The sequence below is a fragment of the Sphaerodactylus townsendi genome, linkage group LG11, assembly GCF_021028975.2.
Source record: "Sphaerodactylus townsendi isolate TG3544 linkage group LG11, MPM_Stown_v2.3, whole genome shotgun sequence".
Classification (NCBI taxonomy): domain Eukaryota; kingdom Metazoa; phylum Chordata; class Lepidosauria; order Squamata; family Sphaerodactylidae; genus Sphaerodactylus; species Sphaerodactylus townsendi.
In genome coordinates, this window is record NC_059435.1 from 41,473,041 (window position 1) to 41,486,832 (window position 13,792).

At 42.3% G+C, this 13,792-nt stretch overlaps 1 protein-coding gene across 10 annotated transcripts in view; it reads left to right on the top strand.

The window, feature by feature from the left end:
* The window catches only part of OSBPL3 (oxysterol binding protein like 3), a 103,767-nt gene that overhangs the window by 58,159 nt on the left and 31,816 nt on the right, over positions 1 to 13,792 (top strand). For 8 of the 10 annotated variants that reach the window (XM_048511660.1, XM_048511667.1, XM_048511664.1 and 5 more), the window contains 6 exons: positions 1,711 to 1,881; positions 4,109 to 4,232; positions 6,406 to 6,509; positions 6,624 to 6,716; positions 9,720 to 9,876; positions 10,682 to 10,812. In XM_048511660.1, coding sequence (XP_048367617.1) covers positions 1,711 to 1,881; positions 4,109 to 4,232; positions 6,406 to 6,509; positions 6,624 to 6,716; positions 9,720 to 9,876; positions 10,682 to 10,812 — 780 coding nt within the window. The remainder of the gene's footprint in view (positions 1 to 1,710; positions 1,882 to 4,108; positions 4,233 to 6,405; positions 6,510 to 6,623; positions 6,717 to 9,719; positions 9,877 to 10,681; positions 10,813 to 13,792) is intronic. The other 2 variants (XM_048511666.1, XM_048511669.1) reach the window with 1 other exon arrangement.

The following is a 13,792-nucleotide window of genomic DNA, read 5'->3' on the forward strand; positions in this document are numbered from 1 at the left end:
TGTAGTGTACCAAAAGATAGAAGATATGGAAGACCTGCTTCTAATTTTCAAAGGAATTAGTATATAGAGTGTTTCCCCCACCTCCTAGGAGCCACCTAATTAGGGCACAAGTGCTGCAGAATGAGTTAACTCATCCATGCGGTTGGGCTTCCCCCGCCTCATAAGAGCAGTCTAATCTGGGAACGGAGCAGACTCGTTGCAGAATGAGCCATTTCTTCCAAGCAGTTGAGCTTCCCCCCACCTCCTATTGTTGTCCCTTCTTTGCCCGCTGCCCAGGGCACCTGCCCCCCTCACCCCCCATAGATCCAGGCCTATTCAAACTCCATGTGCTAAAGGAGGAGGAGGGGAATGGGTGAGGGGCATGCATGAAGATAGCAGCAACCTGTGTTTGTGCTCCCTCTGAGTTTAGTTGCAGCTTGTTTTAAGATATGGATGCGGTACACCATCAGAGTTTGGCTTTAAGCCTTCAGTGCTAGATTTTGTTCTTAGGGGAAAATGCTTTGGCTCATAAATGTGCTTCACGATAGAGTTAAAGCTTTCCATTTAGTATTGCTGTGAAATGAAATGTTAAGGTGATGATTCTAAAGCTCGCATTTATTTGTGATCACAGATGAAGCTATAGTGCATCTTGGTTGGGTATATAGCCAAGGAGTGGCATGCAAGTGAAGGGGAGGGAGGGAGGGAGAGGGTGGCATGCAAAGGAGGGGAGGGAGGGGGAGGGCCCCCGGCATCTGGACATCGCCCACCCACCCTAGTGATGGGAGGGGGGAGAGAGGGAGGGGTGGCAAGCAAGGGGAGGGGAGGGAGGGAGAGGGTGGCATGCAAAGGAGGGGAGGGAGGGAGAGGGCCCCCAGCATCTGGACATGGCCCACCCACCCTAGTGATGGGAGGGGAGAGAGGGGGAGGGGTGGCATGCAAGGGAGGGAGGGGGAGGGGGTTCAACTCAGTGGGATATGTGGTACCCTGGGCCATCTCACACGTGGCTAGTAGATTTATGATGTATGATCCCCTTCTGGGATGGGGCAGTATAGAAACAAACAAACAAACAAATAAATAGGTGCCTTGGGATGCTGCTGAGATCCAAGTCTCTGCCTGAAAGCATCAGAATGTGCATTGATCAGGCTTCTGTTTATATAATACAGCTTATTAAGACATGTGCTGAAACCACCAAAAATTACAATGTTGCATTGATCATGACTTTATTTTTGCTTTGCTAGCACCAAACACAGCCTAGTCAAGCCCCAGATCTGTAGACAATCACCCGACTCTGGATTTCAACTCAATAACCTTTATTGACAGACATTGGATGGCATGGGTGGAGAAATCCAGTTCTAGCAAACTGTAATTGGGTACAACCTTTTATCCTCCAGGGTCTCCCCCTCCCTCTTTCTCACCCCATATCAAAGGCAGAGCAAACAGGACAGGAATGCTAGCCCTTATTTTCTCAAGGCTGGCGTAAAAGATAAAATCGGGGCTGGCTCTTGGGCAAATCCCTTCCATCTGCTGCAGAAAAACTATCCCTTCCTGGGGGCTATATAGACTCATACAGTAGCATTGTAGATCCGGGCTATAAAACAGCACAAGACAGAATTGTTACTATTTTCCCAAGCTCAGAGTGTAAATAAATGTGGCGTACAGTCCTATTATCCTTAATGTTTGTAACCTGTAGAATATATTCTTTATTTATACAACCTGTCCTTTTTCCCACAGGCAAAATCTCAGGAAGTCTTTGATGAGTGGGTAGCTAAGTTGCGCCATCACCGAATGTATCGTCAAAATGAAATTTCCAAGTTTCCACATGACATCAACAATCATTTCTTCCCAGCATCCTCTGTTATTGAGTCTGTGTCTGGCCTTTTGGAGTACACATCAAACAGAAAGGTAGAGACCACATGAGGTATAGATAATGGGCTCCCCTCTGGGATTACTTGGGTTTGATCTCTGAGTGGAAACTACAACAGAGAATGTAATAAATGGCTAAAGGTTGATGTTTATATGACTCATTGTGCTTAAAGCATTATGAAAAATACTGTGGGGTTTTTTTTATGGCCAAGTAAATGTAAAGAATGTCAGCATTCCTAGCTAGCATTGTAGAAACTGGATGATAGTCTATTGGCTCCCAAAAAGAATTTAAAATGTCATGACATGGTTCATCCATAACCATGTTCTGGTGTGTGACTTGAGTTTAGAGATCCCTGATGTTGTTCTCTGCCTCCCCCATCTTGGGACCCTGGTTCTCAACCATAACATCTTTAAGAGCCTCCAAGGCTTCAAAATGAAGGGGATGCTTCACCTTGTTGTGGTACCATTTCCCATGACTACCAACTCGGTGCTGGCTGACAGGATCACTGTCCTCCACTCTCTGATCCTTAAGGATATTTTAGGGAGTCCCTGGCCTACCACTGACCCAGGTAGCTGTGTGGCACAACAGGAGTACCCCCACTTGGATCATACAGGCCCTCCCTGTGCCCATCTCATGCCATCAAAACCAGCAGCTTGCTAGCCTGGCAGCCCTATTCTGTTATCCCCTGATCTGCTAGCTGCATCATGCAAGTCAGTATGAATTCTGGGGTGTGGCTCTGCTTTTGGCCCTGCTGAACTACTTTCATGAGGGGGGTTCTTTGCCACTTATCAAGTCTTGCCAATCTCCATCATCTTTCCTAAGCACCCAGAACTCATAGGTAAGTCTGTCTGGTCTCTGCGACTGGACAGTTTGCAAGCTGCCTTCCAGCATAATGATCTCATTAAAAACTGCCAGTATTGTGCAAGCCATTCTGTGATTATGTCAGAACACCAAGGGTGCTTTGTTCTCTTCCCTGAAAACAGTATTCCAAACTCCTGCTTAAATGCTGATTTGAAATCCTCTTTTATAAAGAAGAGAGCAATCCACAGTTTGTGATTTAGACTTAAGGAAGAAGTAGTTTTTGATTAAATCCCAGCATGCAAAGAAGATCTCCTGCCCTCAGGCTATGCAACCCATGGTCTTCCACTATCCCTGAACTATTCCTTTCTGTTGGGTCATAAATTCATGCTCAGAAAATGCATTCTCCAAGGCTATCCAATGGTCTTTATGGTAGGACATGGATTAAAAATAACTGATGTGTTCTCCCCTGAGCCGGAGGACACCTTACGGGTGTTTCCCATGCTGTGCTCAGGGAGGCAGGAAATGATGTTAAAGTTTCCCTTCCCCATGGGAATGCCCCTTTCTTCAGTCGTTTCCTGCCTCCAAGGGGAGAAGCAGCTCGGGTGCCTGCACTCTGCATCTTACTTGGAGTCTCCTTTCTACCCACCATTGTGGGTGTCCTTTGGCCAATCTTAGTATTTGTAGTTAAACTGCACCACATAATGTGTTGAGAACTTATGATAGACTGAATGGTGCTAGTGCACCGTAAAGCAATATGATAGTATTTCAGTTTTAACATAAAGAAACAGAAGTTTCAAATTGGCCTTACGTGTAATGCTTAATCATTGTTAATTGTAGTGGGAAATCAATAGTTTCCTTTTGTGGGACAAGACATGTGAGTCAGGTATTCAGATGATCTTCAGATCATCACAGGTACAGACAGAGCTTTTATTGCATTTAGTTTTTATAAACTTCCAATATGGTGTAGTGGTTAAGAGTGGCAGACTCTAATCTGGAGAACCAAGTTTGTTTCCTCATTCTTTCACATGAAGATTGCTGGGTGACCTTGGGCCAGTCACAGTTCTCTCAAAATTCTCTCAGGCCCACCTACCTCCTTAGGGTAGAAAAAAAACAGGATATAAAAATCTATTCCTTTTTCTTTTGAATTTGGGGAATTACTTTTGCATCTGTCCTGGATCTGTACTTGAGCCTTTATACCTGGCTTTGAAATATACCTTGTGAGGCAGGTGGGGCTGAGAGAGTTCCGAAAAACTGTGACTAGCCCAAGGTCACTCAGCAGGAATGTAGGAATGCAGAAACACATCTGATTCACCAGATAAGCCTCTGCCACTCAGATGGAGGAGTGGGGAATCAAACCTAGTTCTCCAGATTAGAATCCACATGCTCTTAACCACTACATGAGTAATTCTCATGAGTTTTCCACTGGAATTCTTCTTTTGATGAAATCTTGTTTTCATGGTACAGAGAGGCAGCTTGATGCAACAGAATTCAATGCAGACTGGAAGTAGCTTATCATTCTCCTGCTCAAACGAGTCAAGGATTCCATCTTGGCTTCAGTCTTCTGAGGATTTGGAACGATGCTCGAGAGGTAACCAGGGTATAATGATTTCAGACTTCCAATTGTTGTACTTTATAATGTTTTCTTGCACAGTTCTCCAGAGGTAACTTTCATGCAATCCCTTTCTCATAAATTAACCTTTAAAATAAATCTGTTTATAGCAAGATCTACCTTTAAGGTTGGGTACCAGTTCTCCAGCACTCTATGAACTTCTTCCCCTTTAAAAAATGCATGTTAAATATGCATGACTGAAATCCCATTACCTAAGTAGGATGTTGGCAAATAAAATAATAATACTGAAAGCCAGTATTTCTTGCTTCTTCTTTTTTGACTCTTGGGCAAATGTTTGTTTCTTTTTCTTTTTCAGTCACTGAGGCCATTTCTGCATGGTCAAAAAACAGTGCCCTAGTGACTGTAAAAACACTGTCCCTGCAGCAGCGCCATGCTCACCCCCCCCCCCAAATGGTGTGAAAACACTGCTTTCAAAACACACTCCATGAGCGTGTTTTTTGGAAAGCAGTGTCTTCCCGTCTGTGCCATGCGAAGGGCGCTTTCAGGCGCTGTCTGTTTGTGTCTGTTGTTTACCTTGTCTTCCCTCCAAGGCTCCAGAGGGAGAAGGGACATGCCCATGCTACCCTCCAACCCCCGTGGGTCAGAGGGCAGCATGGGTATGTCACTTCCTCCCTCTGGAGCCTCAGAGAGAAGACAAGGTAAACAACACACACAGACTGCAGTTCGCAGAAGTTTCGGGGCCACCTACACGAGATCATGTGGATGGTCCGGTGGCTCCACCAGCACTAATTATGCTGGTGGACAGCCACTTCTGCCGCTGTACAGAAACAGCTTTAGTTTAATCCAAGTACACAAAATTCTGAGTTGCCAAAGTACAACACAGAGGCATAAATCCGTGTCATAGCAACTGTGGGACCCATCTCTCAGCTTTTAAAGCTAGTTGTTGTAGGGTTAAATACTCTTATTTCACCAATATTACTACTGCTACCTTCCTTAGGTCAAGGAGAAAGGAAGTGAGTACTCCAAACCTCTTGTCATCCCTTGCACTGGTCAACCTGCACCTTCCTTCCTTTCCTAAGGGTTGAAAAACTTATTCTGAGCAAGGAGGAAGAGCTGGGAATCAAACCCGGTTCCTCCAGATTAGATACATGAGCTCTTAACCCCCTACGCCACTGCTGCAAGCTGGAAGAATGAGTAGGTCATATGTGTGGATGATCTTTCAAACACTTCTTTCACACTCCCTGCAAAGGAGTTTGTTTTCTATTTAGTGGGGAAGAGCTTTTAATCATAGGAGAAATATTATGGAAAGGACTCTCCATAGTCCAGTTTCATTCCTGGACTTGTTTACGGATAGCTCAGTTTTATTCAGTGCATTAAGTTTTATTCATTTCTGCTTTTCTAACTGGGCATGTTAAGATTTGGGCAATATGATCAAAGTTCAAGAAAACTAATAATCCTTTTTGAAAATTAAACATTATTTACATTTTGATCTTTTGAGTAATTATCAAGCAGTCATTTTGTTCCTATTCAAACATTCCATATGTACAGTCCTTGTGCTAGAGTTCCCCTGTGCATGCTGCACCAGGCAGTTACATGTAGGTCAAATATCTGTCCTCCCATATTTTCCTAGTCTTGTTTTCTACTGAATTTTTCTATTCTCCAAATCAAGACTTTTTAAAAAAAGTTTAAACAAGGCAAATTTTTTGAAAAAGTGTGGCCTGGAAAAGCTGATGCAATTATGAGGGAAAATAAAAATGGGTGAGTATACAGATTTGGTATTCTAAAAAAATCAAAACGCAAGAAGTTGCCCTGCCTCTCTGTAACAGGCAATTTCTTGTGTACATTTTGCCTTTATTAAGCAAGACACCGAGGAGGGGAGCGATTTTGTAAGTCTGTGAAAAGGAACAGAGAAGAACTGTCAGTGAGACATTTTTGTAGTTTGTAGTGTGACTTGTATTGTCAAAGACTTTCACGGCTGGAATCACTGGAGTGTTATGCGGTTTCCAGGCTGTATGGCCATGTTCTCCTCCAATAAAGATAAGATACATACCTTTTGCACCCTGTACCTCAAGTATCCAGAAATCAGCTATAGTTTAAACTTATGCTGAAATATTTTTAGCAGTGTTATCAGTTTCTCCTATTTTTTTAGGTGCTAAGCAAAAAACAAAAAATCCCCTTTTATTCCAAACAGACCTCTCCTACTGTCACAACTATCTCTTGGAGATGAGCCAGCTTTTGCAAAGCATGGAAGTTCTCCATAGGACATATTCAGCACCCGCCATAAATGCCATGCAGGTGAGTTGTGAAAATTGCTACTTCTGCAGAACATGCTGCTGGCTGATGTTAGCATTTTTTCCCCTAGATTTGTGACAAATAGCACTCTGCTCTTTCCCTTGTTCTTTCCTAAAGGGCATCCCTTTTGAAAGTCCTAAAAAAGAAAAAAGGACACACAGAAGGTGGCGTTCCCGAGCTATTAGTAAAGATGCTAAAGCAATGTTACAGGTAACTGGCATCTTCTTCTCTTCTTCCCTCCCTTATCCTGGCATACACTATGTACATGGGTGAAAGCTCAATTTCTCCAGTTATAAGGGAGGTATAATTGATGGCCTTCGTAATTGCTATCTATTGACAGATGGTTATTTCATTCCATTGGTAATAAGCAGCATGTACAATGAGCAGGGAGTATTATATCAACTAAATCAATGAGTCTCTCGTCCGCTGAAATTTTAGCAGCATAATAAATAGAATTTATCTTTCTCTGAGTGAGTTCCATTCATTTGGAGAGTACACATTTATCTTGGTTGCTGGTTGCAGGTTGCCTCTGTGGGCAAGATGGGAAATAGCAGAGTGGGAGGGTACATAGTATCTCATTCCTAAGCATCTCTAATTAAAGGACCTTGAAAATCAAGGTAGAGAAAAGACTTCTTTCTGAAGCCATAGAAAGCTGTTTCTAGAATGTATTGGACTAGATGGACAGTATTCTGTTTTAAGGCAGAATACACAGTATAGGGTGGACCTTAGTCAATTGACTTGTGAGATGTTACTAATAAACTGCCTATTATTGTTTTAAGTGTTCCATATTGTCAAGAATTCTCTCATACACATGCAATATACCCATCATATGATAGCAAAGGGACAGTAACTGTGTCTTTCTATTCCTGAAGGAGTCTGGACTGTGTCTGTTTTATGTATGTATTCCTCTTTTAAGAGTGAGCACATGCTGACCTACACCTTGCTTTAACAAGTTGCTATCCTTCCTTCAATTGATTTTCTTACCAGTTGTGCGCTATATCTGTAGTTCCTGCTGAACTGACACACATAGGGCTTGGGAAGGAAACATAAAACAAAATCACACAAGTTGCTATCAGAGGAGCTCTGGTTCTGGGCTTGCCAACTAGCCTGAATTTGAGCATCTAGGCTGCTTGAGAGCCCCAGACCCAACCTGTGTTCTCCATAATGACTGAACTATTCATGGCCACTAGATTACTGCAGACAAACCAGAAAACCAAAAAAAAAGAGCTCAGACCTCTTTCCTTCAAACATCTGATTTCATGGCTTAAGATGGATGGTAGGAGAGGGGACTCTCACCATAGGCTGAAAGTGAAAATAGCAGGTTTCAGTTACTAGACAAGGCAGTCCACATATGCTGAGGAACATTTTGTGCTTGGGTCCCTTTTTGAAGGAGTTATTTCCTGGGAGATACAGAAGAGGAATGCTGCACATATATTCAGAGGAATTCAGCCTTGGTGTACCCAAGTACATATACGTAAAAGGTGGCACAGATTACATGTTGAGACTACTGCTCAGTCAGTTGGGTCTACCACTGAGTCAGTTGAATTAACTAAAGTGAGGACGAGGGCCCCCAGGTGCTCTGACGTAGTTTTCTGTAAAACTTCTGAAATGAATGGGTCTTCTAGCAATTTCTGCATTTAGCATAATTATTTCCATTGTTCTTTACCACTGTAATGCTGCAGGTGTTTGATAGTATTTAAGTGATCAGTTGATCAAATTGTTTTGGGTGTGTTGGGTGACTGGTCTAATATACTGGTTCATTGGGCTTTTGTCATGGCTGTGCTCCAGCCTAGCCATCCCATCCCTTGCCCTTTGTTTCCCCACACTTCCAATCCAGCAAGGCATTTGGTGAGGAGCTGGAGCACAACTTTGCAGGTGACTGACTGATAACCTCCTCTGGCTAATTTAAGAAGGAATTTCCAAAGCAGGAGTAAGGAATGGCAGTTGGAGAAGGGTACTGCTCATCTGAGCAGGAAAAGAGAAGCAGAGACCAAGGAGAAAGGGATGACACAGAAATCTCACCTGGAAGAGAATTTATTCATGCCATGATCTTTTAGATGCACTGTAATCTAGTTACAAAATACTTGGGTCATGATCGTAAATCATGCTGCATTTTGCACAAACAGTTCTGCTATACAGCCAGCAACCCTATCTGTTAATGTTGATTTTGATGCCAGAATTTTGTATAGGACACCATGGAGATGTGGCTCCTACCAAAAGAATGATGTCAAGAATTATCAAGTAAGGACTGGAAAAGGACATGCAGCCATGTGTACAGTGAAACTGGGATAGTTGAGAAGCATTTTTTTTTTGTGAAAACAGGTTTGGAGGTAACATTTGGCAAAGGAAGTGGCTCAGTTTATAGTAGAAGGATGCGTTAGGCAGAATGAAGATTAGGGAAAGAGGCTCAGGAAAGTGAGTGGGTGGAGGAAACAACAGTGGATCATTGGCAAGGGTCCCCAAACCTTGTTGATCCTGTGGGCACTTTTAGAATTTGGGAAAGATTAATATGCATCATAAAAAAATGGCTGCTGTGGGAGCAAAGCTGGCTACACAATAGTTGCCATCTAGGATTTGTGTCTATAGCCTAGACAAGGGTGCATAGCTATAATTCTCCCGCCTGAGATCAGTTTAGAGCTCAGCTAGTTCAGTCAACTGGTAGGGAGTCACCCAAAGCTCTCTATTTTTTTTCCTGTTCCATTCAATAACTTTTGGATTGTATGTCTAAGAGTCAGGAAGTAAGGGAGAACTGCAAAACACACCAGTAGGTACAGTAATGCTATTGGGTGCTACTTTAGGGATGGCTGTTATTGTAGAGAATGAATGAAGGTGATAGAGCTGGGAATTGAGAAAGCTGAAGTATTTCTACTGTACAGGCAAAACATTTTAAACCAATCTAGAGAAGAGTATTGATTGGTACAGAAGATTAAGGAGAGAGGAAGATAACCTGAAGAGGGGAGAAAAAAATGGGAGACAAGCACCACCATTTCAAAACTTTTATGCATTTGAATGGTAAAATAACAATTTTCAGCAAGACTTTTAGAACCATAACTACTCTTTCAGGTATTACACAACAAATAACAAATCCATAGTTCTTATCTATGAGGATAAGAGTCCACTTAGGCTCAGTGACTTTTCTTCCTTTTAATATAATTTGCTGGCACTGTGAAACCTTTTGTAGTAATATTGAAAGCCGATGTATATTCCTTCTAGGTACCAGCTGTTCTTTCTGCTCCATTGAGGCTGCATGCTTCCAATCCTAATTTATCTACAATAGATTTTGTGGAAGAGAAAGGTTACTCTAATGGCTCTGAAACATCATCAGAATTTTCTAAAATGCAAGAGGATTTGTGTCACTTAGCACATAAAGGTAAATGGGGTTTTGTTCACTGTGATACTGGTAAAGATCATGGCAATTAATTGGGCGGGGGGGGGAGGGCAGGGTCTGTGAAAAAATAATAATTCCTCTGTCTCTCCCGCTGTCCCCAAAATGTAAAGATGTGCAAAATGTACAATTGACTTTAACTAGATGCTAAATAATCCTTTCTTACTTTTGTGACCTTGTCAGAATGTCTGCACACATGTCAAGTTAGTTATCTAAAAAAGAAAAATACAGTGAATTATAAGTACTTCCCGTTCATGATATATCCTGATAGCTCTTTGAATTTTTATTATTAATTTGTATTAATTTTGTGACAAGCCAATCCAGTCTGGGTTTTATGAATGAATCAAAATCTTTGAAATGGCCATGGTGTTCCTGGCTTGAAAGCCAAGGTGGACGTCAGCTCCACCCCCATGCATGCCCCACCCCCCACACCCATATCACCTTGTCTCTGGCATCATTGCAGAGCTGAGAGGTGCTCAGATGCCAGTGTCTTTGTTCTCTCCACTGATGGGATTTTCCCTTACACCAGTTTTGCAAGTAAAACACAGTGGTGCAGCCCCATGCCAGATTCATTGGTCCACTTGCCCCCCCCCCCCCACCCACATAGGATTGGGCTGTAAATCTGTTTGAAAGAGGTTAGTGGTTTGATTATGTGCATTGTTTAACCATTTAATTGAAACCCTCAGCTATGTGAGACAGAGAGTTCTGTGAGCCATGCACTGTTTTACTAGACTTGGTCTGTAGATGATACCTTTCTGTAACCTAGACCACTTTTGCTATGTTTTTATAGTGTACTTTACCTTAAAGTCGGCTTTTAGTATGTTATCCACGGAGAGAGATAAACTGAAGCAGCTGTTTGAACATGATTCAGCTTCATCTCCATCTGCTCAGATAGTTGGACTGAAGAATGCCTTATCATCTGTAAGTTACCCATATTGATAGGCCTATAAGTTGCTCATTAACTTTAATTTTGTTTATAGCACATGAAAATGGAACTGTAAGAATACCAACACATGTATAAAATCAGAGCCATTATATTCTCAAATCTTGATATATGCTTTTGGTTCAATAGCCAAATACCAATCATTATAATGGACAACTATAAGAACATGTCATATGCTTTGTGCTTGCCTAAGACATACATTGTACTTCTAGCATGTCTTCCCTGTTGCTGAGTAGGCCAGCCAGTGTGAGCAGTGTCAGTAGGAATGAGTACAAAGTTACAAACAATGATGGTTTCATCAAATGCAGTACCTGTTTTCCTCTTATTCAGTAAAGGGGCACACCTTAAGGGGATATTTGAAAGGAGGGTGTACTTGTGCCTGGAGCCAGCCCTGTGACTGTCCATCATGCCCATCATCATTGCATCTCAGATTGCAAGCCATTTATTTTGTCTATGAAGCTTCGTGGGAACATTGAGAAATACCTCAATGTCCCTGTTTGCAGCCTTTTGTGTATCTGGATAAATACACTGAAATGGCTGTGCTAATAAATATTTCAGTCATGAATGTAGTGTTGTGGCCCAACAAATGCTAGGAAAACATTTTTGGTGGTCACATCCTTAAAGTTCTTTTTTAAAAAAAGATTTATGGAATCTGTTTCCCTCATTTCTGCAGATACAATGCTCCAACAGTGGCTTTGAAACATAAATCAACAACAATATGAACAGACTAAAACAACAGATAATTAAAATAGCTTCACCACAGAAAATCAACAGCACCAGCATTCTAGCGGCATAGCAAGTTGAGACACGGAAGCTTAGCCAGCAGTTACTAATAGCAAGCAAATAACTGAATCTTGTGTGAGATGCTGAAATTTCAGAGCCTGTTTTTCAAAACTTTTTTAAAATAACAGCAATTGTGCAATCTAACACATGCCTTAATCACAAAGCTATGTGTTTGAGAGCAGAAGGAATATCTTTTTGATTTCCTGGAGTGATAACAAAAACATCTAAAGCTGTGATCATTAATGATGTTTGTTAAACAAGCAGAAATTTAACCAGATTGTTAACTGCTGTCTTGGATGCCTGTATAAAATGCAGCTCATGTTATGGGGGAAAGACAAGGCAGTATGAAACTGATGTGGCAGTACATCATGCTAAGACAGTCAGCTACCACAGTTCTCAGGCCCTTTAACAAGGAGAAAGTACTGTTACTCTCTTAGTTTAGATTATGCAGTGTACACTTAATCGGAAACAGATGTAAATAAGGGATGAAGTTACTTGACAGGCCAGTATACACAGCAGGTATTCTGAACATCTTGAAAGCATTTTATCCGTTTTATCCTGACTCTGCCCCAAGGACATAGGTAAGGGGGGGTTCTCAGATTCAAACCCCCCCCCCCCCGCCAGATGTCCACTAGATACACTGAAGATGCCAGCCACAGATGCAGGTGAAATGTTAGGAACAAAATCCACCAGACCACGGCCACACAGCCCGGAAAACCCACCAGAACCAGTTGAATCCGGCCATGAAAGCCTTCGACAATACATTTGAAGAATCAGTTTTCTCTTTGTCAGATGTCAGAGAGTATTAAGTCTTGAAAACTTATACCCTGTAAACCTTGTTGGTCTCTAAGGTGTCACTGGGATTGAATCTAGCTGCAAAAATATTATATGTGATATGATTGACATACTCAAAATAAATCCTACAAAATTGAACTGGAGGTGGGACCTTAATCTCAACATTGACTGTAAAGCCATGTTCTTTTCCTCTTTTTCCCCTCCCCATCCTCAATCCCTCTGAGTTCAGAAGCAAAACTTTAGTTAATTTTATTGCAATCCTAGACAGCCAGTAGTAACATAGTCAACAACACAAGAAAAACATTTTCTGGCAGTTATGCAAAGCAATGTTCCCAGCATTATTTACCCCAAAGCACATAATTTTTTGACAAGTCATCAAGTCACATCTGATGTCTCATTATGGTGGCCACTGATGTGGTTTTCAAGGCAAGACATTCAGAGGTTTTGTCATTGCTTGCCTCCATATCACAACTCTGGTATTTCTTGGAGGTTGCCCATCTAAATACTAACAAGGGCTGATCCTGCTTAGCCTCTCAGATCTGATGAGATCCCATTTCTTCTCCCAGACTGAATGATCCTCCATGGAAGCAAAACTCAATTGGCACTTTTTGCACTCCTATAGGGCACTTTAATCTAGAGCAGGGGTCCCCAAACTTTTTAAACAGGGGGCCAGTTCACTGTCCCTCAGACTGTTGGAGGGCCGGACTAAAAAAACTATGAACAAATTCCTATGCACAAATGATTGTAAAATGTTTGATTTCACCTTTCAGCCTTTCTGTCCTGGTCTATTTTTAGAACAGTGACCAAAGTATGTCAAGTACAGGGTGGGCTCCAAATATTGTTGGGGAGGCTGTGGAATACCTTCCCCTGTAAAAAAAAAAAAAAGCAGAACCTTCCCAATGAAGCATTCCATCTAACCCAGGATCAGGTATCTTCCTGAGTTCTTTCCTCCCTAGCAGCCAGCGAGCGATTCGCCAGCCTGGCTGATGCCAATGGGAGTGAGGAGGAACAGAAAGCCTGAGAGCAACACATGGAGTAGCTGAGAAGGAAAGGTGGAGCAGGCATTGCCACATGTAAGGTTTCCAACTCTGGGTCAGAAAATTCATGGAGATTTGGGGGTGCCATCATGTAATTGCAATCAACAGTCATTGGGGCCGGTTCCTCCTCTCCCTCGAGCCCCCACTGCACATGAATGGAGCCATCGCCGCCATGCCTGGCGGGCCGGATAAATGCCTTCAGGGGGCCACATTTGGCCCCCGGGCCGTAGTTTGGGGACCCCTGATCTAGAGCCTCATGAATATCATGTACTTATTGATGTGCTGCACATGCAGAACAAAGTATGAGGTTTAATTATTTCTGTGCACTGTGCAGATGTGCAAT